The sequence below is a fragment of the Vombatus ursinus genome, unplaced genomic scaffold (assembly GCF_900497805.2).
Source record: "Vombatus ursinus unplaced genomic scaffold, bare-nosed wombat genome assembly UNPS02014808.1, whole genome shotgun sequence".
In the NCBI taxonomy this organism is placed as follows: Eukaryota; Metazoa; Chordata; class Mammalia; order Diprotodontia; family Vombatidae; genus Vombatus; species Vombatus ursinus.
The window spans coordinates 5,369,890-5,393,548 of NW_020954586.1; the positions used below are offsets into that span (position 1 = coordinate 5,369,890).

At 56.9% G+C, this 23,659-nt stretch overlaps 2 protein-coding genes and 2 non-coding genes across 6 annotated transcripts in view; all 4 read left to right on the forward strand.

The window, feature by feature from the left end:
* The window catches only part of EIF4G1 (eukaryotic translation initiation factor 4 gamma 1), a 21,353-nt gene extending 602 nt beyond the window's left edge, over positions 1–20,751 (forward strand). Inside the window, exons 2-33 of one of the 3 annotated variants that reach the window (XM_027875321.1) lie at positions 1,604–1,661; positions 1,820–1,913; positions 2,180–2,266; positions 3,340–3,516; positions 3,681–3,780; positions 4,572–4,684; positions 5,471–5,563; positions 5,639–5,705; positions 5,831–6,685; positions 7,068–7,159; positions 7,248–7,434; positions 7,527–7,660; positions 7,767–7,937; positions 8,039–8,227; positions 8,358–8,555; positions 8,643–8,789; positions 9,509–9,745; positions 9,865–9,969; positions 10,111–10,270; positions 10,533–10,633; positions 10,796–10,898; positions 11,018–11,120; positions 11,227–11,459; positions 11,554–11,672; positions 11,767–11,939; positions 12,087–12,212; positions 12,324–12,405; positions 19,010–19,108; positions 19,236–19,370; positions 19,453–19,534; positions 19,629–19,769; positions 20,146–20,751. In XM_027875321.1, coding sequence (XP_027731122.1) covers positions 1,854–1,913; positions 2,180–2,266; positions 3,340–3,516; positions 3,681–3,780; positions 4,572–4,684; positions 5,471–5,563; positions 5,639–5,705; positions 5,831–6,685; positions 7,068–7,159; positions 7,248–7,434; positions 7,527–7,660; positions 7,767–7,937; positions 8,039–8,227; positions 8,358–8,555; positions 8,643–8,789; positions 9,509–9,745; positions 9,865–9,969; positions 10,111–10,270; positions 10,533–10,633; positions 10,796–10,898; positions 11,018–11,120; positions 11,227–11,459; positions 11,554–11,672; positions 11,767–11,939; positions 12,087–12,212; positions 12,324–12,405; positions 19,010–19,108; positions 19,236–19,370; positions 19,453–19,534; positions 19,629–19,769; positions 20,146–20,327 — 4,851 coding nt within the window. In that variant the 5' untranslated portion in view covers positions 1,604–1,661; positions 1,820–1,853 and the 3' untranslated portion in view covers positions 20,328–20,751. Of the gene's footprint in view, positions 1–1,603; positions 1,662–1,819; positions 1,914–2,179; positions 2,267–2,407; positions 2,757–3,339; positions 3,517–3,680; positions 3,781–4,571; positions 4,685–5,470; positions 5,564–5,638; positions 5,706–5,830; positions 6,686–7,067; positions 7,160–7,247; positions 7,435–7,526; positions 7,661–7,766; positions 7,938–8,038; positions 8,228–8,357; positions 8,556–8,642; positions 8,790–9,508; positions 9,746–9,864; positions 9,970–10,110; positions 10,271–10,532; positions 10,634–10,795; positions 10,899–11,017; positions 11,121–11,226; positions 11,460–11,553; positions 11,673–11,766; positions 11,940–12,086; positions 12,213–12,323; positions 12,406–19,009; positions 19,109–19,235; positions 19,371–19,452; positions 19,535–19,628; positions 19,770–20,145 lie in introns of those variants that run through there. The other 2 variants (XM_027875322.1, XM_027875323.1) reach the window with 2 other exon arrangements.
* On the forward strand, positions 6,891–6,967 carry LOC114052691. The gene has a single exon (XR_003570303.1). It is a non-coding gene; the product is annotated as a small nucleolar RNA SNORD66 (small nucleolar RNA).
* LOC114052695 lies at positions 10,386–10,461 on the forward strand. Its single transcript, XR_003570307.1, has one exon. It is a non-coding gene; the product is annotated as a small nucleolar RNA SNORD66 (small nucleolar RNA).
* Positions 20,752–21,267: 516 nt separating the features above from the next.
* FAM131A (family with sequence similarity 131 member A) overlaps positions 21,268–23,659 on the forward strand; it is a 7,863-nt gene continuing 5,471 nt past the window's right edge. Inside the window, exons 1-2 of the mRNA XM_027875310.1 lie at positions 21,268–21,316; positions 23,016–23,076. The gene's annotated coding sequence lies outside the window, so the exon portion shown is untranslated. The remainder of the gene's footprint in view (positions 21,317–23,015; positions 23,077–23,659) is intronic.

Genomic DNA, 23,659 nt, shown 5'->3' on the forward strand with positions numbered 1-23,659 from the left:
GCCGGCCGCCCGCCGGGCCGGGCTGAACGCGGGGCCGGCAGCCGGGAGCCGGGCCTGCGGAACGCGGGGCCGGGGCCGGGCGGGCAAGCGGGGCGGGAAGTGACACGTTGTTCCCTGGCGCCGCCGCCCCGGGAGGGAGGAGCTCGGGCCGGCGCCGGGCTCCGGGCCCCGGGCCCCAGGCCCAGGCCTAGGCCCGGCCCGTCACATGCTCTCCGCGCCCGGGCCGGCCGGCCGGGCCTCTCCCTCCCCCACTCCCCGCTCCCCCTTCTTCTCCGACATGGGTCGGGGCTCAGCCTCTCCCGGGTGCGAGCCCGGCGGCCCCCTCCCCCAGCCTCTGCTCCGTAAGAGGAAGCCTTCCTATTTAGCACCTACTGTGTTCGGGCACCGCGGGCCCCCTCCCCCCGAAGAAGCATTGTCTATATAGCGCCTACTGTGTGCCGGCATTGGGGCCCTCCCCCCATCTTTGCTCTGTAAGATCAAGCACTGCCTGCTCAGCCCCCACTGTGTGTGCCAGGCACTTGGGGGCCCCCTTCCCCTCCCTCTTCGCTGTTTAAGACGACGCCTTTCTTTTTAGCACCTACTGTGTTTCAGGCACGGGACCCTACCCCCCAATCTTTGCTCTGTAAGGTCAAGCACTGCCTGTTCAGCCCTCACTCTGTGCCAGGCACTAGGGCCCCTTCTTTCTTGTGTTCTGTAAGGAGCCTTTTCTATTTAGCACCTACTATGTGCCAGGCACTGGGGCCCTACCTCCCTCTTCTTTGCACTGTAAGATTAAGCACTGCCTGTTCAGCTCCAGCTATGTGCCAGGCACTTGGGGGCCCCTTTCCCCCTCCCTCCTCTCTGCTCTGTAAGAAGAAGCCTTCTTATTTAGCACCTACTGTGTACCAGGCACTGCAGCCCTGTCTCTCTCCTGTCCTCTTTGCTCTGTAAGAGGAAGGTTGTCTATTTAGGATCTCCTGTATGCTAGGCACTGGGGCCCTCTCCCCATCTTCGTTGCTCTGTAAGACCAAGCACTGCCTTTTCAGTCCCTACTGTGTGCTAGACATTCCTCCCCCACATCTTTGTAAGAGGAAGCATTTCCTATTTAGCACCTAGTGTGCCAGTCACTTCGAATTCCTGATCTCTCCCCCCACCCCCATTCTCTTTGCTCTTCCCCTTTTCCTAGGACTAGCATGTCCTCAGGGCTTCTCCCTGGAAGAGCCTCCTTCCCTCCCTGGCCTGGCCTCAGGGCCTTCCCTTCGGGCTCTCTCCCTCCAGTCCCCCAAAGTAGGGGCCAGTGTCGGTTCTGGTTCTGGGCCCTAATCCTCTTCCCCGCCGTCCCCCCACCCTCTGCATGCCTCAGGTCCAGGATACCCACCCACTCAATTCAGGCCCTCACTGGGCCCCAGCTGTCTTCTCTGAAGTCTTCCTCTGGCACTTTGTCCTTCACATGCTTTCTTAGGCAAAAATCATTTGTCTTGGTGTGTCTCTTGCTGTCCCCTGGGGGGGGGGGTCCTTCCTTTTTTGTTCCTGGAGCTTGGTGCCAGGGAGACCTGGAATTTCTGGTCTGGTTGGTCTTTGGCTCCTGGAGCCAGGTTGATTCCCCCTCCCCTTCTAATCCTAGGCCCCTCGGATGCCCAGAACCTGTAGGCCACAGCGTGGATTTGTTGTTTCCCGAGGGGGTGAGTGAAGGGCAGTTGGGGCTGGGCTCCTGGCCTGATGTGGGCTAGAAACCTGTGAAGGATTGGTAGGGACAGAGTGATTGTTGGCGTCTGAGAGCTTCAAGGCCTTAGACTCACTCCCTGGGGCCTCTCTTTGAACATCCCCCCTCTCTTCACAGGTGCTGGGGGGACCCTGATGTGGCACCAAATGAAATGAACAAAGCTCCACAGCCCACAGGCCCCCCACCTGCCCCGTCCCCTGGACTCCCCCAGGTAATGGGGGAGTATAGAGGAAGGCTGGGACCAGAACTGAGCTGGGGGAGAGAGAACAAGATCCAGTTGGGTTCCCCAGCCCCTAGATGGGGGGGGGCAAAGTGGGAGTCTTGGCGGGGAGGAGGCCGTGGTCTCCTGACTCTGGGGGAACTTGCCCACCCCAGCCCTGTTAGCTCACTTCTCTTGAGCCTCTTTGTTCTCCCCCCCAATGGTTTCCCTTTTCCTCAGTTTCTCTTCTTGTTGAATTCTGGTCTCCCCCTCTTCAGCCGGCGTTCCCCCCGGGGCAGACAGCACCGGTGGTGTTTAACCCGCCACCAGCGACCCAAATGAACACGCCTTCTCAGCCCCGCCAGGTGAGGGTCTGTGGGGAGGCAGCTGGGACTTGGGGGGCTGGGGAAGGACCAGGAGAGTAGAGTGGTCAGGGCCTGGCTCCTCGCACCTGACTCTGATCTCTTCCAATCCTTGTTCTCCTGTGTCCCCTTACTCTTTTTCAGTGCATTATTTGATAATGAGTGCCCACAGGAGACACGCCTAGGTTATGGGGGTGCCCCTAACGGGGAGCCCCACAGAGCTGGGAGCAGTGCACCTGGGGTGGCCCTAATGGAGCTTACATCTTTTCTGTCTCCTCTCTTCTCCTGGTGGTCGCAGTAGCTCTGGTCATTGTCCCTTGTTGCCACTCTAGCCCGTGGGGGAGAGGAGCCCCATTTTTTCTCCCCTGCTTCCTTCCTCCTAAGAAGGGATGTTTCTTTCCCTATTCTCCTCACTCCATCCCTGGCCACCTGGGGGATAATTCTCTTCTTTCCTGTCCCCATGTGCTCTCAGGGAGGATTCAGGTCTCTGCAGGTAATGCCTCTTGCCTGATCCTGGACCATAGCCTGGTCTCCTAGTCACGGGCGGGGCAGCAGGGACAGGGTCCTGAGGGATGGTGGGGAGATAGCCTCCTGTCCCCCCAGGGTGGAGGCTTGGGGTGGAGGGGGCTGGTGTAGTGCATGTTGAGGGGGCTTAGTTTTACAGAGCCTCTGGTCTTGGGAAGGGAAAGAGCCCTGCATGTTAAAAGCCACCTCCCTAGTGTCCTGGGGTTGGGGGATGGGGGATGGGGGGCGGGGCAGGGAGGCAGAGCAGTGCATGCTGGTCTGTCTGTTGCCTGGAAGGGTCAGGGAAGGCAGGGCCGCTTTTGTATGAGAGGGGTCCTTTTTACGCTACCATATGGAGTGCATGGTTCTCTGGGAGTGAGAGAGTTCTTGGAGAGAGGCTGGAGATGGTGGGAAAGCCCAGAGGAGCGAGCAGTCGGCCTTAGGGGCTGGGGGCTGCTGAGCTGTTGAGCTAGTGTGAGCGTAGGCCACCTGTCTGCAGCAGCTCCACTTGTTTGGGATTTTGGGGCTGGCTGTGACGCTGTCCCGTTCCTTTTCCTTCCTCACTGTCCCAGCATTTCTATCCAAGCCGGGCTCAGCCCCCCAGTAGTGCAGCCTCCCGAGTGCAGAGTGCAGCCCCCGCCAGGCCTGGCCCGGCTGCCCACGTCTACCCTGCGGGTTCCCAAGTGATGATGATCCCCTCCCAGATCTCCTACCCGGCCTCCCAAGGCGCCTACTACATCCCTGGACAGGTGAGGCAGGGATCTCCCTGGAAGTGGGACCTGAGACACGTGCCTAATCTTGAGTCCCTCCATTTCCTACCTGGCCCCTCTTCTCCCGATTTCTAGGCTAAGGTGTCTGGCCCAGCAGTGTGGCCAGTTACTCATTGCCACGTCCTCCCTCCCTGCCTCCCCAGGGTCGGTCCACATATGTTGTCCCAACACAGCAGTATCCAGTGCAGCCAGGAGCCCCCAGCTTCTATCCTGGAGCAAGCCCCACTGAATTTGGGACCTACGGTAAGCAACAAGGGAAGGGGGGAGGGAGGTGTGCCTGTGAGCCTTAGACTGTGAAAACAAACCCTGGCCACTGGTGTTGGTATCAAAGAGATGGGATTCGTAATTGGTGCTTAATGTTTAACAAATGGTGGGGGGTGGGAGGGAGTAGACTTTATCCTGCTGCCAAGAGACTTGGAGGCTTCCCCAGGGCCTGGCAGAAGTCAGAGGTCCACGTGCAGAGGGGTCTGGGAGCTCGGGTCGTGGATGGTCGATCCTCCCTCCCTGCTTGCCTAGTGTGGCTTCCTTCCTGTTCCCTGTCCCCAGTGTCTGAACCTCTGCCCAAGAACCTTAGAGCCAGGTGGAATAGGGGGTCATGAGGGATAGGTGGGATCTCTCTGGTCTTGCAGAACACATCTTTGCTTCCTGAGTAGGAAAAAGGAAAGGGCATCCCACATAGGAGCTGGTCATACTCTTGGATCTCTGACCTAGTGGGCCTGGATGATTGGGGGGGGGGTGTCTGTATACATATGTGTGTGTGGGGGGGGTTGCCTTCCATCCAGAGGTGTGTGTCAGGAATTCTTGTAAACGCAGCTCAGACTGGTTCCCCGGCTTCTGTAGACGCCGAGTTCCCTGGGGGTGGGGGGCGGAGCAAGGGGCAGAAGCCCTGGCTCTCCTCCCCTCCTCTGCTGTGTGGGGAAAGCTGGGTTCTGGGGGCCTGAGGGGCACACAAGCGGGTGTCCGTATATGGTCGGGTCCTGACGTTGCCATCACTCCTTGTCCTCCCCACCCCTACCCGGCCCCCTTCTGCAAAGCCGGTGCCTACTACCCAGCTCAGGGTGTGCAGCAGTTTCCACCTGGCGTGGCCCCCGCCCCAGTCATGATGAACCAGCCGCCCCAGATTGCTCCCAAGAGGGAACGAAAGACGGTGAGCCACAGCGGTGAGGGAGAATTGGGGATCTGAGAAGGAGGAGGCAAGGTCAGGTGGGAGCTAGGGCACTGTGGGTCAGAGCAGGGGGATTCTGGGAGAAGGGTTCTAGCCGGGGGGGGGGGGGGGGGGGGGGGGGGGGGGCCGGGGGGTTTTTCGAGCGGGGTAAGGAATGTTCGGCCTTGAGGGGGCGGGGGTAGCCTGAGAGGGTGTTGGGGAGTCCTGAGGGGCCTGAGTTCTTGGGGGTTCAGTGTGGGTTTTTGTTTGTTGGGAATGATTTGTCCTGTGTTATGTGCCCATGCTCCCACCCCCACCCCCCATGTCCTGGAAGCTCTTGCTAGCCTCCGCCTCTGCTCAGTCCTCCAGCCCTGGGCGTGGTGCCCAGAATGGGGTGCCAGGGCTGGGGAAGCCGCTGAGTCACTGTGGCTCCACCCCTTGGAGCCTGGGCCCTGCCCAGAGAGCAGGCAATCCTTGGCCAGAATTGGGCTGTTTGAGGGCTGGATTGGAGTCCCCGAGGTGGGAGGAGGGAGGTGTGTGCTGTTGGCTTGGAGCATTGGAGGGGGCAGTAGTGAGGGAGGGCATTGTGATGTACTGGGTACTCTGTGAGGTCGAGGGGCTCGTGGGGGTGGGGGCTATGATTCCAGCATCAGGGTGCTTGGGTCAGCAGGGGAATTCAGGGGGTTCATGCTACTTCCCTACCTGTTTCCTGGGGGGGAGGGGTAGAGTGGGGGCAGGGAGGAGAAGTGGGCTCCCCCTGCTCCCCACTCAGCCTACACCTTTTCCCAGATTCGGATCCGAGATCCCAACCAGGGAGGGAAGGATATCACAGAGGAGATCATGTCTGGGGCCCGGACCTCCTCCACCCCCACTCCTCCCCAGGTATTGAGGGGTGTCACAACCCTGGGGAGGGGGAAGGCCCTCAGGACCAGCAGTCTGACCTCTTGCTTCCCACAGACAGGAGGAGGTCTGGAGCCTCAGGCCAATGGGGAGACTCCCCAGGTTGCTGTCATCGTCCGCCCAGGTAAGTGGCCTCCTCTGGCCTTGTCAAGGGAGAACGTGGCCGTGAAGAAGGGAATGGGTTGTGAGCTGGCGGCCGTGGGGTGGTGGTGACAGATGCGAGTGGTCATTCTTCGCTCTCTGTCACAGATGACCGGCCTCAGGGAGTGACCGTCGGGGGCCGGCCGGGGGGTGGCCCAGAGCACAGCCCCTCTGAATCTCCATCGCAGCCATCCTCTCCTTCCCCGGCCCAGTCACCACCACCTCCAGTTTTACAGCCAGGGCCTGAGCCGGGCCTCTCGGGCCTCCCCATTACCGAGGACACGGTGGCAGCCACGGTGGTCATGGAGATTTCTGTTCAGGAGCCCGCCCCCACCACTCACAACGCACCAGAGCTGCCCTGCCCCGGTCTCGCTCTCCAGCAGCCCTGTGCCTCCCCTGGACCCTCCCCAGAGGCAGAAGTGACTAGTCCTCCGCCAGCCCCTGAGCCTGCCACTGCCCAGGCTCCCAGCCTCCAACAGCCTCCGGACACCGAGCTTTCTCCCGAGCCCAACGGCGTGGCCCCCACGGAGGAGCCCGAGGCCCAGCCAGAGGTGGGCCAGGCTGAAGCGGTTCCTGTGCCGCCAACCCCCCCAGCCTGTCCCCAGGAATTCACAGTTGTGGCCCCTACGGCCCAGCCTGAGGAGCTGCCCAACGGGACCCCCTCTCCCCCAGCCACGGACCTGAGCCCTATTGCTGAGCCCGAGGAGCCGGCTGAGGAGGTGGCGGTGGTGGCGGCGGCGCCAGCACCAGCGCCGGCACTCCCCGCCCTCCCTGCCGACCTTCCCGGGCCACCTGCTGCACCTCCTGCCCAGGAGGAAGAGCTAGAGAATGAGGAGGAGGAGGAGGAGGACGAGGAGGAAGGGGAGACTGAAGGGGAGAAGGGAGGAGAGGAATCGTTGCCCCCTGAGACCACCCCCACCCCAGCCCCCCTTCCCCAGAGCCTTGACGAGACAGCCACCCAAGGTGAGGGGTAGAGGGGTGGGATCGCCGTTCGCGGACTCGTTTGCTCAGTTGCTGAAGCACCTGAGGTTCTCCTTAGCTTGTTCTGTGTGGAACGCACCCTGTGGAATAGGTTCGGGGAGGGCAGGGGCCCCCACAGATGCCCCGAAGTGAGGGCCTAGACGAGGAAGGGGGAGGGGGGAGCCAGCTAACAGTGGGCTGCTTGTTTCTTCGCTGATGAGGTCCTCTTTGTGCCATTGTGTCTGGGCCACCGAAGCCTGGTGTTGGAGCTGAGGATCTGAGGAGAAACGAGGGTGGAGGCACTGGAGGCAGCCCAGAGAGACTGGGCTGATGGTGGAGGAGGGGGGAACGTTCTTAAATATTCCGGCCTTCGGTCCCCCTTTAGTGGTGGCAACATCTGTGCCAAAGAGGAGACGGAGAATCAAGGAACTGAACAAGAAGGAGACCATGGGCGATCTGTTGGATGCCTTCAAGGAGGTGAGTGGTGAGGGGGTGGCTGTGGGGGGGGGCACGGTGAGATGGAGGGGAGCAGTCAGCCCTACAGCCCGGGGTCCTGTGCCCACAGGGGAATGAGGGCGTGCCCGAGTCGGAAAGTCAGTCCCCTGCGGGCAGGGCGCCAACCCCCGAGCCTGAGGGTGGCCTGCGGAGCCCCCGGCCCGAGGAGGCCGATGAGACCTGGGAGGAAAAGGAAGACAAGATCGATGATGCTGAGAACATCCAGCCTGGGGATCAGAAGTACCAGTACAAGTCAGGTGAGCTCGGGGGCCGCATGGCAGGCCAAGGCTGTGGGGAGGGGGAGGGGGAGCAGCGCCACCTCGAACCCTTTGCTCTTCCGTGTTCTCAGATCAGTGGAAGCCTTTGAATCCGGAGGAGAAGAAGCGCTACGACCGGGAGTTCCTGCTCGGATTCCAGTTCATTTTCGCCAGTTTGCAGAAGCCGGAGGGCCTGCCTCACATCAGTGATGTGGTGCTAGACAAGGTGTGTGCAGCCAGGAGGGTGGGCTCTGGCTGACTGGTGAGGAGCTCTGCCCAGGGTGCCCACGGGGCTCCTGTCCTGCCAGTGAAAGCTCCCCTTGTGTGCACAGGTAAACAAGACCCCCCTGAGGCCGCTAGACCCCACCCGGCTAACCATCATGAACTCTGGCCCTGACTTCACCCCGTCTTTTGCCAACCTGGGTCGGCCTAACCTCAGCAGTCGCGGCCCCCCAAGAGGGGGCCCTGGTGGGGGACCAGGCAGCGAGCTACCCCGAGGACCGGTGAGTGAGAATGCTGGGCTGACCCAATAGTGGCTGGATTAGGGAAATCAAATCTTCTGCCATGGCCTCACTCGGCCTTTCTCACCTGGCTCCCCTCTTAGCCGGCTGGCCTTGGCCCCCGGCGCTCCCAGCAGGGCCTTCGGAAGGAGCCGCGAAAGATCATTGCCACGGTATTGCTCAGTGAGGATGTGAAGCTTAATAAAGCCGAGAAGGCCTGGAAGCCCAGTAGCAAACGTGGCCCTACGGAAAAGGACCGGGGAGAAGAAGATGCTGACGGCAGCAAAACCCAGGTGCCGGAGGGTGGGGCTGGTCCTCCCCGTCCGTCCCCTTCCCCTCTCCCCGGGGACTGAAGTTGTCCTCGGCTCCCCAGAGTAGGACGGGGAGTCTCACTCTGCGTGCTCTGTCCCCTTTGCCTTCCAGGACCTGTTCCGAAGGGTGCGATCCATTCTGAACAAGCTGACGCCCCAGATGTTCCAGCAGCTGATGAAGCAGGTGCAGCAGCTGGCCATCGACACGGAGGAGCGCCTCAAAGGGGTCATCGACCTGATCTTCGAGAAGGCCATCTCAGAGCCCAACTTCTCGGTGGCCTATGCTAACATGTGCCGCTGCCTCATGGGGGGCAGTGCTGTCCCCCCCCCCCCCCCCCCCAGCCCTGCCCCAGAGTCCATCTTCTCCCTTCTGACGCCTCCCTCCCCTCCCCCACAGCTGAAGGTGCCCACCACCGACAAGCCCACGGTCACCGTCAATTTCCGGAAACTGCTGCTGAACAGGTGCCAGAAGGAGTTTGAGAAAGACAAAGACGACGACGAAGTATTTGAGAAAAAGCAGAAGGAGATGGATGAGGCGGCAACGGTGCGGGCGGGCCTGGGCGAGTTTGGGGTGGTGGAGAAGGGAAGGTGACTGGGGACTCTGCTTCCCCTTGGGGAGGCCCTCAGGACCGCCCCTCGCGTCCGGCGTGCCGCCAGTACGCTCGCCCGACCCTCCCGTCCTCTTTGTCGCTCCAGAATCTTGGGCAGCTTCCCATTGCCTCCCAAAGGAAGTCTAGGCTGGGCTCGGCATCCGTTACTTTCCATAATTGGGCTCTGAGCTATTTTCCACAGGGATCTCGTGTTCTTTTCCTTCATCTGTTCAGGGCTTCAACCCATGGGCATACTGAATGTGCCCCCAACGCTCGACCCTTTTGTTCATTCCCTGCGCTGGGTGGTCTTTCTCTGACTTTGTTGGCTCTTGTCACCAAGCGTGGTCTTTCTGTGCTTCGGCCGCTCCCTTCACTTGTACTTCCTAGATACTTGGGTTCCTTGTTCATCACTGGATCTGTCTCATTGATCCATTTATGTCAGATAGACCTGCACAACTTGGCGGTAGATAGGAGCCAAGATTCAAATAGGCTCAACTTCTTAGGCTGGCCGCTTGTCGTGCAGGCCTGGCTCATGACTTTTCCCGGGGCCTGGCACGGCCCTCTGCATGTGGAGCTCAGGAGTTGGTGTTGAGGGAGAAGGGTGGGGCTTACTCCTCTCATGATTGCAGGGACTCCCCCCCAATCCCCAGCTGACCTTATCTGCCCCTCCCAGGCAGAGGAACGAGGCCGCCTGAAGGAGGAGCTGGAGGAGGCGCGAGACGTCGCCCGCCGACGCTCCCTCGGCAACATCAAGTTCATCGGGGAGCTGTTTAAGCTAAAGATGCTGACGGAGGCCATCATGCATGACTGTGTGGTCAAGTTACTGAAGAACCACGATGAGGAGTCCCTGGAGTGCCTCTGCCGGCTGCTCACCACCATCGGCAAAGACCTGGACTTTGAGAAGGCCAAGGTAGTGCACCCTCCCCAGAGGATGAGGGAGGCAGGGTGGGGGCGGGGGACAGGACGTCTCCTGGGGAGCTTGGGGCGCCTCCCTGCCCCCCCTGAGGGCTCTGCCTCTCCTCCTTCTAGCCCCGCATGGATCAGTATTTCAATCAAATGGAGAAGATCATTAAGGAAAAGAAGACTTCGTCGAGGATCCGGTTTATGCTACAGGATGTGTTGGATCTCCGAAGAGTAAGCAATCCCCAGGCTGTGCCTCTCGCCCCCCTGACTGACCCCTGCTCTCCCGGAGCCCATTTCCCACTCCTGACCACAGCCCCCGTCTAGATCTTCTGCTCCCTCTTGCCCTGAGTGGTCTTTGCCTCATCCTTGTAGAGCAGCTGGGTGCCACGCCGGGGAGACCAGGGCCCCAAGACCATCGACCAGATTCACAAGGAGGCCGAGATGGAGGAACATCGCGAGCATATCAAAGTCCAGCAGCTCATGGCCAAGGGCGGGGACAAGCGTCGGGGCCCTCCGGGGCCTCCCCCAGGCAGTGAGTCCACGAGAGGGAGGTGCCGGGCTCCTTTGGTCTGTGAGCCGGGAGGGAAGCCCTGCATGAGAGGGTCCAGTGGTCAGAGGGATTGGGTGGGGCTGGCAGGAGGAGAGCTCTCCGATGATGACCTCTTGTTAGTGCCACGTGTCTGGGCCACTGAGACCCTGTGATGGAGCTGAGGTTCTGAGGAGAGTGACAGCTGGCGGGGGCGCTCAGGTTGTTCGGGGTCTGTGGGTGAGTGCTGATCGTCGTATCTTCCTAGGCCGAGGGGGTTTGATTGTGGATGATGGAGGCTGGAATACCGTTCCCATCAGCAAAGGCAGCAGACCCATTGATACTTCCCGGCTCACCAAGATCACTAAGGTAGGAAGCCAGAGAAGAAAGAGGGAGGGGAGGGGAGGAGGGGAGGCTGGTCTTTTCACCTCTTGATATGAGACTCGTTTACTTGGAGAAGTTGGAGTGGGGCTGGGTCTCAGGATGGGCTGGAGCACCCTGTGATTCTGTTGTCCTCTTTGGAACCCCTAGCCTGGATCCATCGACTCCAATAACCAACTCTTTGCCCCTGGCGGACGCCTGAGCTGGGGCAAGGGCAGCAGTGGGGGCATGGGAGCCAAGCCCTCTGACTCAGGTAGGAGCAGAGGGGCAGTCTGGTTATGGGGGGGTGCCAGCCAATTGCCTTTAGAAATGGGAAGGGGTCCTGGGATGAGAAAGGAGGGGGTTTGCATTTCTGGCCTCTTTTCTCCCCAGCCTCTGAGGCAGCCCGGCCGTCCACCAGCACTTTGAACCGATTCTCAGCCCTTCAGCAGACAGCCCCCCCGGAGAACACCGACACACGGCGTGTGGTACAAAGGTGAGGCCTTTGTCGTCCTGGGGGATGCCACCCTGCTTGCCCTGTGTCTCCCTGGCCACGGGTGGGGCTAGGTTTTGTGCTGAGGCTCAGCTGGTTCTTCTCACAGGAGCAGTCTGAGCCGGGAACGCGGTGAGAAAGCTGGGGATCGCGGAGACCGCCTGGAGCGTAGCGAGCGGGGAGGGGAGCGTGGGGACCGCCTGGACCGAGCTCGGGCCCAGATCCCCAAGCGGAGCTTCAGCAAGGAAGTGGAGGAACGGAGCCGAGAGCGACCCCTCCAACCTGAGGGTCTGCGCAAGGCGGCCAGCCTGACCGAGGAGCGGGACCGCAGCCGGGATGCGGGTAAGGGGGGGGCGGCCGAGGCGGGGGCCAAGCAGGAGGGGATGCCCAGGCCGAGTCGGGGCCCCGCCATCTCCCTCTTGTTTCCTCTCTGTAGTGAAACGGGAAGGAGTCGCCGCCCCTGCGGGTCCCTCTAAGGCTGCGCTGTCTGAGGAAGAGCTAGAGAAGAAGTCAAAAGCCATCATTGAGGAGTTCCTGCATCTCAATGACATGAAGGTGAGGGGTGGCTGGGCAGGGGGGCTGCCAGGAGGAGGGCGGTGACACTGCCAGGGACCCCGGGGCCGGCTGACTCCCCCGTTGCTGCCTCCAGGAAGCGGTACAGTGCGTGCAGGAACTTGCCTCCCCGTCGCTGCTTTTCATTTTCGTTCGGAACGGCATCGAGTCGACCCTGGAGCGCAGTGCCATTGCCCGCGAGCACATGGGCCAGTTGTTGTACCAGCTTCTCTGTGCCGGTCACCTCACTACCATCCAATATTACCAAGGGTAAGCCAGCCCTCGGGTCCCCTGTCCGCCCGCTCCGCCTCGTACGTGTGTAGCCTTTGGCAGGAGAGGCCCTCAGAGCGAGGGTCTGCTGGGGGCCAGGCTCCCCCGAGGTGGAGCCCCTGGGGTCCTCACCTCTGGTCTTTGCAGGCTCCATGAGATCCTGGAAGTGGCTGAAGACATGGAGATTGACATCCCCCACGTGTGGCTATACTTGGCAGAACTGGTGACTCCCATCCTTAGGGAAGGTGGGGTGCCCATGGGGGAGTTTTTCAGGTAATGATCCTTTGTGTTCTTCAGCTCCCCCAGACTCGTGGGCCAGACTTAGGCCTGTCTTTTGGTGAGGTGGTGAAGTGATCCAAGGTCTGGCTCTCTCTGTCCCCACAGGGAGATAGCAAAGCCACTGAAACCCCTCGGCAAAGCGTCCGCCCTGCTGCTGGAGATCCTGGGGCTTCTGTGCAAAAGTGTGGTGAGTAGAGAGCGCCGAGGGCAGGGGCACACACAGACCCTTTGGGCCAACGCCCCTCCCTTCACGTGGGAGCACATTGCCCTCTCCTCCATCCCCCCATGCCGTGGAGCACACCGTAGGGCTCAGGCTGGGATCAGTGGCCAGAGGGCCTGGGCTCGCGTCGCATCTCTGCTGGGCAAGTCACAGACTTTCTGGAGATACTCTCAGTCCTGCGGGGCAGGGGTGGTCTGACAGATTCCTGGATCTTCACTTCTTGCCCATATTCATCCCCTCGAGCAAGGCCCTTCATCTCTGGGAGTCACTGTCCTCATCTTTGCACTGAGGAAGGTGCCTCAAGCTTCCTTCCAGCTCTGAATCAATGGTGAGCCACTGGGGGGAAGAGTAAGTAGGAGTTGGCAGGTTCACCAGGGAGAAGACGTCCTGGGAGGAGGGGCAGGGATTCTCTTGGTAGGTCTCTTCCCGGCTGACTGCTCAGTCTCCACCATCCCCACCCCCCCCAGGGGCATAGCCCAACCTTGGTGTGGGCCCTGGCTTCCAGGGGCTCAGTTATTATCTCTCTGCAGATGACTTCCCAGTCTGTAGTCATCGCTAGGGGCTCTTCTGAGTTCTGTTTTCACATTTCTATCTGTGTGGTGGGTGTTTTCAAAATGGTGTGTTCTGTTGGCATTTCACATTGAGCATGACCAAAACAAGAGCTCAGTAGATTGCCCCCCAAAGCCACCTTTCTTCTGAATATGCCTCTGTCTGTCAAGGGCACCCAGGCTTGCCACCTCAGACTCATCCTCCCTCTCTTGAGCTCACCTCATCTCCCCATCCGTCCTTTCCCAAGTTGAGGGTCTAGCTAGCTATGTTGCTGCCTTACTTAACAAATCTGGTGACTCCATAGGATGAAATGTAAGGTCCTCTGGCTCCACCTTGGCACCTTGGCAGCCTTATGGATGATTCCCCTTCTAGTCCAGCCAATTTGGTCTCCGTGTTCTTCAAATACATCTCACTACATTTATAAAGTCTTGAGTTACAATTCTGTCCCTCCCTCCCTCCCTCCCTTCACCGCCCTCCTCCCTGAGATGGTAAGCATGTATTATAGGTTATATATGTGCAGTCATGTGAACCATTTCCATATTAGTCATTTTGTACAAGAAGACAAGAAAAGAAAGAGAGATAGAATGTTTCAGTCTGTATTCAGACAAATATCAGTTCTTTGGAGGCCGATAGCATTTTCATTAGAAGTCCTTTGGGATTGTCTTAGGTTATTGTATTGCTGAGAACAGCTAAATCATTCACAGTTGGTCATTGTACAACGTTGCTGTTACTGTGTACAAGATCGATCTCTTTTTGCTCACCTCACTCAGCATCAGACCATACAAGTCTTTCCGGGTTTTTCTGAAGTCTGCTTGCTCATCATTTCTTATAGCACAATAATATTCCATTACATTCATATACCATAACTTGCTCAGCCATTCCCCAATTGATGGGTGTCCCCTGTATTTCTGATTCTTTGCTACCTCAAAAAGAGCATAAGTATTTTCATGCACGTGGGTTCTTCCCCCCCCCCCCCCCCTTTTTTTTAATGTCTTTGGGATACAGACCTAGCAATCGTGTTACCGAGTTAGTTTTGGGCATAGTTCCAAGTTGCTTTCCAGAATGGTTGGATCAGTTCACAACTCTGTCAGCCATGCATAAGTGTCCCAGTTTTCCGATGTCTCCTCCAACATTTATTATTTTCCTTTTTTGTCATATTAGCCAATCTGATAGGTGTGAGGTGGTACCTCAGAGTTGTTTTAATTTGCATTTCTCTAATCAATAGGGATTCAGAGCGTTTTTTCATGTGACTGTAGATAGCTTTGATTTCTTCTTCTGAAGACTGCCTTTTCATGTCCTCTGACCATTTATCATTTGGGGAATGACTTGTATTCTTATAAATTTAACCAGTTTTGTATATATTTGAGAAAAGAGGTCTTTGTCAGTGATACTTGCAGCAAAAATTTCTTCCCAGTTCTAGTTTTGGTTTCGTTGGTTTTGTTTGTGCAAAACCTTTTTAATTTTATGTAGTCAAAATTATTTTACATTTTGTAATGTTCTCTGTATCTTGTTTGGTCCTAAATTCTTCCCTCATCTATAGCTCTGACAGGTAAACTATTCCATTCTCTCCTAATTTGACGAAACCTTGATTCTCCTGCTGTGGCTTTTAGTGCTGTCTGTAGAAAACTGTCTCATGTTTGTTTCGTCTGGATGCTCTGTTTACCAGCCTTCCCCCTTGTGGCTGAGGTCACATAGTGAGTGCTTGCTACATACTTCTTAATTGATCAATTGAGGAGGTAGCTGTCGAAGGTGTGGGAAAAGGCCCCTTATTTTAGAAAAGAAGTGACGAGTAGATGGGCTGGCTGTTTGGACGGTGGGAAGCTGGGATTTGATGGGGCTCTCAAGAAAGCAGAACTTCACAGTGTCCTTCCACGTGGAATCTCCACAACAGAAGAATGATGGGCACTGCGGGGTGGCATGTGTCCCTTTGAACCTTTCCTTTGTTCCAATAAGGCACACCCAGTCCTCTCTGTTAGCACCAGTGACATCCAGTGTTCTTGAGACCCATTTGCTAAGGATTTATTAAGGATGAATTCCAGGGGTACAAAGAATGTGAAAACCAGCCCCTGCCCTAAAGCAGCTTACGTGCTACTAGGGGATGTAGGCAGATGAGTCTGTAGCTTATAACTTGAGACAGCCCTGCCAGCTGTGGGAATCCAGAGGGGCTTCTCGTAGGAGGGGAGATGGGAGGGACAGTAGCAGCGCTCATTTGATAGCCCTCCGAGGTTTGCAGAGATAATCACAGGGAGACATCTCACAGTTGAGGAAATGGGCCGAGAGAGATGGTGACTTGACCAGAACCATATGGCTGAGGCAGGACCCCCGGCCAGCTCTCTCCACTGTGTCACCCAGCTGGCCAGTGAAGGAGATCGATGGGAGCCTGACGCTGGTGAACTTAAAGAGGCTGTGATGAGAGTCTGTGTTTTATCATGGCGGCAGTGGGGACCGACACAATCCAGCTTGTTCTTCAGGGATGTGATGTTGGTAGCCATGAGGATGGATGGGGGAGAGAAGAGGCCGATAGCGGCGAGGGCACTTAGGAGAATGGGCCGCATGGCCACAGTCCAGGTGAGAGGCGAGGAGGCGAACGGCCGTGTGACTGCAAGACGTGTTTGAGAGTCAGACGTTGGGAGTCGGATGGCCACATAGGTCAGGGAAAGGAGGCATCAAGGATGATGACAAGGCGGTGGACTGGGGTGGGGGTGGGGGAGCCAGAGATGCAGGAGGGTAGTGACAGCGCTTAGGAATTGGCTTCTTCCATGCTGTCCTCATCCCTCTTGCTTCCCCTGGCTTCTGTCAGTGGTAGTCCATGACTGAGAACTAGCAGGTTCTTGTTGAACCATACACACATATACATGTGTTCTTGAACACATTCTCACGCGTAGACGTAGACACGTTTCACCACTGCTCCCATTGAGCTAGCTAGAGAAGTCCCCTGATGCGTACTCGTGTGGTCCGGCACAACAGTTTCCCGTATTGGCCACATCTGAAAATGAACTTTGTAAAGCTCTTCTCACCGTCCCTAGCCAGTAAGGTGTGCTTGGTAAGTTGTCGGTTCTCCTTTCCGCACCTCTGTTAGGAGAAGGGGAGGGAGGCTGTGTTCATCATCATTCTTTGGATGAGTGGTGCTGACCTGAGTTCTGAAGCCTGACATTTCTCATTGTATAAATTGTTCTCCTGGATCTGCTCACTTTGTTCTGTTCCAGTTCAGTAAGGTCTTCTAGTTTCCCCTGAAACTGACCCATTTCCTCTTTTTTTGGGGGGTAGGCCGTGGGGTTAAGTAACTTTCCCAGGGTCACAACAGCCAGTAAGTATCATGTGTCTGAGGCCGGATTTGAACTCAGGTCCTCCTGACTCCAGGGCTAGTGCTCTATCCACTGTGCCACCTAGCTGCCCCTTTTTCGTTTTGCCATTTCCTCATTTTTTAAAGCACGGTAAAGACCCCATTACATTCACAACTGCACTTGGTTTGGCCACTCCTCTACAGGACACCCCCCTAGTTCCCAGTTTGGGGGATGTCACAAAGATTTTTGTACATCACGATCCTGTCTTCCTTTGATGTCTCGGTGGGATAGCTGGGACATTGGGTCTGAACATTTTAGTTAACTTTGTGGGCCTGATTTCTTTCTTTGGTGGGGGAATATATTTTTAAGTTTTCTTTTTTTCTCAATTACATGTAAAAACATTTTTTAATAATTGTTTTTTAAAATTTTGTGTTCAAATTCTTTCCTTCATTGAAGTGAGCACTTTGCTATAGACAATTTATATGCAAACATGCGTAACATTTCCATGTCAGCCATGTTGCAGAAAGAAAGTTAGACCCCCAAAACCAAGGAAGAATAAAGTAAAAAGAACGTGCTTGATCTGCATTCAGTTTCCATCAGCTCTTTCTTCAGAGACGGAGAGCACTTGTCATCAGGAGTCCTTGGGAATCGTCTTGAGAAGGGCTGTCATTCACAGTTGAACGTCATATAGTATTGCTGTTAGAGTGTACAGCACAGTCCTGCTCGCTTCACTTTGCATCAATTCATGGGAGTTTTCCCATATTTTTCTGAAACCATCCCTTCTTTCATCTCTTTTAGTGTTCCATCATACTTACACACAACTTGTTCAGCCATTCCCCAGTTGGTGGGCATCCTTTCAATTTCTAATTCTTTGCCACCACAAAATGGGCTGCTACAAGTATTTCTGTACAAATAGGTCCTTTTCCTTTTTCTTTGATCACTTTGGGTTTCAGGACTAGTAGTATTGCTGGGTCAAAGGGTATGTACAATGTAGTCGCCCTTTGGACATAGTTCCAAATTGCTGTCCACAATGGTTGGATCAGTTCACAACTCCACCAACAGTGCATTAGTGTACCTGTTTCCCACATCCTATCCAACATGTATCACTTTCCTTTTCTGTCATATTAGCCAATATGATAGATGTGAAGTGGTACCTCGGAGCTGTTTTAATTTGTATTTCTCTAATCAATAGGGATTTAGAGCATTTTTATGACTGTAGATAGCTTTGATTTCTTCTGAAAACTGCCTGTCATTTTCCTTTGACCATTTATCAGTTGGGGAATGACTTGTATTCTTAACAATTTGACTTAATTATATATTTGAGAACTGATGTCAGAGACACTGGCTGTAAGATTTTTTTCTGCAGTTTTTTGCTCTCCTTCTAATCTTGGCTTCATTGGTTTTGTTTGTGCAAAAACCTTGAAATTTAATGTAATCAAAATTATCCATTTTACATTTTGTAATGGTCTTGTCTCTTGTTTGGTCCTAAATTCTTCCCTTCTCCATAGATCTGACAGGTAAACAAACCATGCCATGCTTCCCTACTTGGCTCATGATGTCACCCTTTATGTCTAAATCATGTGCCCATTTTGACCATATATACATATATAATATATATGTATGTATGTATGTGTACACACACACACAGTATCTAAGTGTAGACGGTGTGAGACATTGGTTGGTACCTAGTTTTTGCCAAGCGGCTCTCCAGTTTACGAGAATTCTTTGGCTGAGGGCTAGTTCTCAGCCTCCAAGCTGGGATCTGTGCGTTGATCACACACCACTTACCATGGCCATTTCCTGCGGTGCTGAGGGCCTGATTTCGGCTTGCTTCCCAGAGCGGCTGTACCAGCTCCCTCACAGTACAGAGGGTTCTCACAACAACTCCTTGTTAAAATTTCCCTCTTTTGGGGTCTTTGCCAGTCTGAATATCACAGGTGCTTTTTCACTTGCATTTGAAAAATTACTAGTGATTTAGAGAATGATTTTCGTGTGATTAGTAGCTTCGATTTTTTTCTTTGAAAAATGCCTATTCCAAGGGGCAACTAGGTGGCACAGTGGATAGAGCACTGGCTCTGAAGTCAAAGGACCTGAGTTCAAATCCAGCCTCAGACCAAACACTTGACACTTAACTAGCTGTGTTAACCCCAATTGCCTGAAAAACAAAACAAAAACAAAAAAGAAAAAAACAAGAAAAAAAAATGCCTGTTCCTGGCCTTAAGGCCATAGATCATTTGGGAAATGAGTCTTACTCATTTGTATCTGTTGTGGATGAGACCTGTTATCAGAGAAATTTGTTGCAGACTTTCCCAGTTATCTAGTTTCCTTCTAATTGTTTAATTCATTAGATTCATTTCTTTGTTTTAATTTCCCATTAGATAAAATTGCTCATTTTATCTTGTGTAATCCTCTTTATGAATTCTACCCTTGACCACAGATCTGAAAGGTAAATTTCTTCTCTGATTTTCTGATATCTGATTCACGTATCCATTTGGAATCAGTGTGTGGTGTGATGGATTGGTCTGAAGCCAGTAGCTGCCAGACTGTGGTCCGGTGTTTAGGGAACCCTTCCTTCTTCAGGAGGGGAGGGGTGCAGCTGGGCCGCCTAAGCCCTCCAGGAGAGCAGGGGGCCAAGCCAGAGCAGTACCTGTCCATGTTGGCTTGTCCCCTTCTGGCTCCCCACACCCCATCTCTGCCAACCCTTGAGGGGGGCTGAAGGGATCTTGCCTTTTCAACAGGGTCACAAAAAGGTCGGGGTGCTGTGGCGAGAGGCTGGGCTCAGCTGGAAGGAATTCCTCCCTGAGGACCAGGACGTCAACGCCTTTGTCATTGAGCAGGTAGGGGGCGGGTCTTCACCTGGCTCGGTGTCCTGGCCCTGCTACAGAGCTGGCCAAGTCCCTCACCCTCACCTTGTTTGGTTCGTGCCTGCCCCTCATCACCTGACCCTTGAACTCTTGGTCTCAGAAAGTAGAATACACACTGGGAGAGGAGTCCGAGCCCCCGGCCCGGCGAGAGCTGTCCCCCGAGGAGCTGAGCCAGCAGCTGAAGAAGCTGCTTCAGGAGAGCGCCAGCAACCAGCGAATCTGTGACTGGCTCGAGGTGGGATGGGGCTCTGGGCGGAGGGGGAGGCTTGGCTGCAGGGGCGGTGGCCTTGCTCACCCGCGTCCCTTCTCCTCCACAGGCCAACCTGAGCGTGCAGCAGCTGGCCTCCCATACCTTGGTCCGCGCACTCCTGACCGCCGTCTGCTGTTCAGCCATCATTTGTAAGGGTCGGGGGGCTCGGGAGAGGGACGCTGACCCTTGGGAGTGGTTCAGGGCTGGAGATGGGCCCAGCTGACTTGCTGCCTGCCTTTCCAGTCGAGTCCCCCTTGCGGCTGGATGTGGCCGTGCTGAAGGCGCGAGCGAAGCTTCTTCAGAAGTACGTGAATGACGAGCAGAAGGAGCTGCAGGCGCTCTACGCCCTCCAGGCGCTTGTGGTCACCCTGGAGCAGCCAGCCAGTAAGGGGCAGGGCCCGGGGCAGGGGCCGGGGCAGGGGCTGGCAGTGAGACCACTGGTTTGGGACTCCTTTCATAAGCATTCTGTCTCTTCCTCTCTGCTCCCAAATCTCTCCCCTTCCTTTCCCCCTTGTGCTACCTTCCTTCTCTCTTTCTCCCTCCTCTCTCCTCTTGTCTCCCTCCCTCCCTTCCCTCTTTCCTCTCTCTTGGTCCTTCTCCCTCCTTCTCTGTCCCTAATGAGTCTAGGGTTTCCAACCTCTGTCCCTCTCCATCTGTAAAGGGAGGATGAGGACTGAGGCCTGTTCTGGTACCTGTGTCGCGGGGGTCTTTGCCAGGGCCCTGCCCCCCTCACAGGCCTTGCCTCCCTTGCTCCCTGCAGACCTACTACGCACGTTCTTCGATGCGCTCTACGATGAAGACGTGATCAAAGAGGAGGCCTTCTACAGCTGGGAGAGCAGCAAGGACCCCGCCGAGCAGCAGGGGAAGGGCGTGGCCCTCAAGTCTGTCACTGCCTTCTTCATGTGGCTGCGTGAGGCCGAGGACGAGTCTGACCACAACTGAGGGCAGGGGCCGGCCAGGGGCCACCCGAATGGACCGCGCGGACAGCAGCCGCACAGACTGCAGGGGGGGCTGCGGCGTGCGCCTGTAGCGCGGTGTGTGTCTGAGCTAATAAAGTGGTGGCTGTCGAGGCAGGATGGCTTGGGGCTGCCTGGGCCCCCCCCCCAGGACGATGCCAGGCGCCCCTCCCCCCGGGGGCATAGAGATATATTATATATAAAGTCATAAAAATTGGTGTGGGGGTGGGGTACCACCGCCTACCCCTGGGGTCCTTTTTTTTATTTTAAGGAAATCACTTTTGGGACAGCGTCCTCGCTGCTGGGGGCGTTCCGCCCCAGCCCCCCTCCCCGCACCTCCTCTGCTGCTGCCTGGGCAGGGGAAAGGGGGGGCACGGTGCCTGTAATTATTAAACATGAATTCAATTACGTTCCATGCCTCTGCTTTCTGCCCTGCTCTCACCGGAGGGGGCCTTCCTGGGCAGCGGTCAGCCGGGGAGGCCGGAGAGCTGGCTCGGGCCTCGTTCTCTCCGGTGGCGATGGGAGTGGGCCTAGAGGAGCCTCGCGAAAGCCCAGACCCGGTGGGTCGGGGGTTGGCAGAGATGGGGTGGGGGGAGCCGGAAGGGGACGAGCCGACGTGGGCAGGCGCCGCTCTGGCTTGGCCCCCTCGCTGGCCGCGTGGGCATGGCTAAAGCGCCCCCAACGTCCCTCCTCGTGTCCTCCGTCCCTGGCTGGGCTCTTGGGGACCCCCTCCCCCAGCTGTGACGTCAGCCCCGCTCGCCGCCCTCCTGGGCCCAGTGGCGTCACGGAGCCCGCCCCCAGTTCTGACGTCCCCCCCCCTCCGCTCCTGCCGGCGGACTAGCGGCTCCGGCCCCTCCCTTCCCCGCCTGCTCCCCTCCCTCCCGGGCCTCGGGAAGGTGATGGCCCGCGGCCCCAGCTGAGCCTCCACGGGGCCCTCCCTGGCCATGGGCTGCATCGGCTCCCGGAGCCCCGCGGGTAAGAGGGGGGCGGCGGGCGGCGCGGCGCGGCGCGGCGGGGTCCCCAGGCAGGTGGGCCCGAGGGCCGGAGGGGTGGAGGAATGGAAGGAAGGGCCGAGGGCCGGAGGGGTGGAAGGGCCGAGGGCCGGAGGGGTGGAGGAATGGAAGGAAGGGTCGAGGGCCGGAGGGGTGGAAGGGCCGAGGGCCGGATGATCGGAAGGGCCGAGGGCCGGATGATCGGAAGGACCGAGGGCCGGATGATCGGAAGGATGCAGGAAGGGAAGGAGCTGGGGAGGGGGCCGGAGCCTGGGCACGGGGAGGAGGGGAGGAGCCTGGCGGGAGCTAGAGCGGGAGGGAGCTGAGGGTAGTGGGCGGCTTAGCCTCAGCGCTCTTACCTGTCGGTTTTCCTGGCCTGATGGTGGGAGCAACAGAACGTTATGGCCGCAGACCTCTCCAGGCCCACCTTGGCTCTCAGTTTTTCCACCTGGGATGGTGATGGGCCGGTCTCCTGCCCACCTTGACGGCGGCCCTCCCACCCCACCCCACCCCACCCAACACATCTATCTCCCTGCACTCCATCCATTCCTTTCTGCCTTCCCACACGTCCATGTGGACGCCCAGCTACTTCTGCCCTTTCCTCAGAGCGTCCTTCCCCGTGTTCTCTGCCAGGCTCCTGGCTCGCCTGTCCACTTTGCCTCTGAGCACCAGGAGACCTCTTGGAGTCACTGCCCCGAGGAGTGTGTGGGATGGAGCTTTGACAGCAGTCTAGTACCCCACCCCCACCCCCAAGCCACACTGGAGAATGTAGAACCAGAGAGGGAGGCAGGTTCGGCTTCCCTCCCTACCCCATCTCTTGCTCCCCATCCTAAGAGCAAGCCCTTAGCTCCCCATGAGTCCCACTGCGTTCTAGGGCCAGAGTTGCATGCTGGGACCTGTAGTACATTTTAGGTCTGTTAACCTACTTTGTGTCAGTGGGACTCCCTCTGGGTGAGCCCAAGGTAGGCATGGACTCCTGGGCCTCGTGGTACCTACAACTAGGCTGGTTCCTGGGGTGTTTATAGGGTTGACGTCATAACATCGTAGGGAGCTGTGAATTTCTGTTCCAGATCTGTCAACAGCTGGGGGACGGCTGGTCAAGTCCCTCCCCTCTCTGGGCCTCAGTTTCCTCATTTGCAAAATTGACAAGTTTGGACTGCATTGTCTCTCCCATATCTGACATCCTGATCTCTCTCTTCCTGCTGTCTTCCTGCTGTTAGCACTCAAAGTTCTGGTGGGCCCTGGGTCACAGAGCCTTTGCTACTCACACGGGGGGGCTCCAGCATGGAAGGATGGAAGCTTGGGGTCTCTTGAGTAAGGTGGTCTCTATTTAACTTGAGAGGCAGCAAGCTCCTTGAGGGCACAGACTGTCTTTTGCCTCCTTTTGAATCCTGGTGCTTTAGCACCGTGCCTAGCACAGAGTGGGCACTGAATAAATGCTCAGGACAGACTGTTGACTGACCTTGGAGTGCTCTGGTCCCTTGGACCCTGCCGAGGTGGCCCCCATGTTTTTGGACATGGCTGAGAGCCCAGGGAGCCATCCCTCCATCACACACACAGACAAACTCCACTCATAGTCAGATGAGAGAGCCAGCCCCAGGGTCACCCTGGTGAGCTTGGATGAGGTGAGCTGACAACGAGAAAAGGGGAAAGTAACCTTGTATCTTCCTTCTGGTTGTTAGCGTTTCTGGGGACCACCAGCTGGCTGAGGCTCGGGGACAGAGACCGCTGCTCCGGCTAAAGGTCAGTTACGATCTGCCCTGCCTGTTGGCGCTGTCCAGGGGATGACCCTAAGCCCCTAGCTCCCCGAGCCCCAGAGAGCTAAGTCCTGTGCCTCCTGCCTCCCTGCAGAAGGACCAGAGTCCTCTTTGTGTGAATCAGAGTGGGAATTCTGATCGGGGAGGAAACTGGTGCAGGTGCAGAGCCCAAACAGGAAGGGAACTAGGAAGCGAGTCCTGAAATCGGGGATTTGGGCTTTCTGAAACGTCATGGCTGGAATATCGGTGTGGGGACCAAGTGTTTCTGTGGCAGCGCTCGGGAAGAGAAGGAGGAGGCATGGTGGGCTTCTCGGAAGAGAATGGGTAGACACGAGACCACAGAACTGGGGATGGGAGCCGGGCATCCTATGTAGGATGGGCTTGGCTGTTGGGAACTGACTGAAGGTGGGGAGGAGTTGAGGAAGAAACTGTGGGAAAACAGGCATAAAAACCCGGAGAGGACCCAGCAGTGGCAATGTGCTGAGTGAGGTCTAGAGGCAGACAGGCAGGCAGGCAGGCAGGCAGGCAGGCAGACAGGCAGGCAGGCAGGCAGGCAGGCAGGCAGGCAG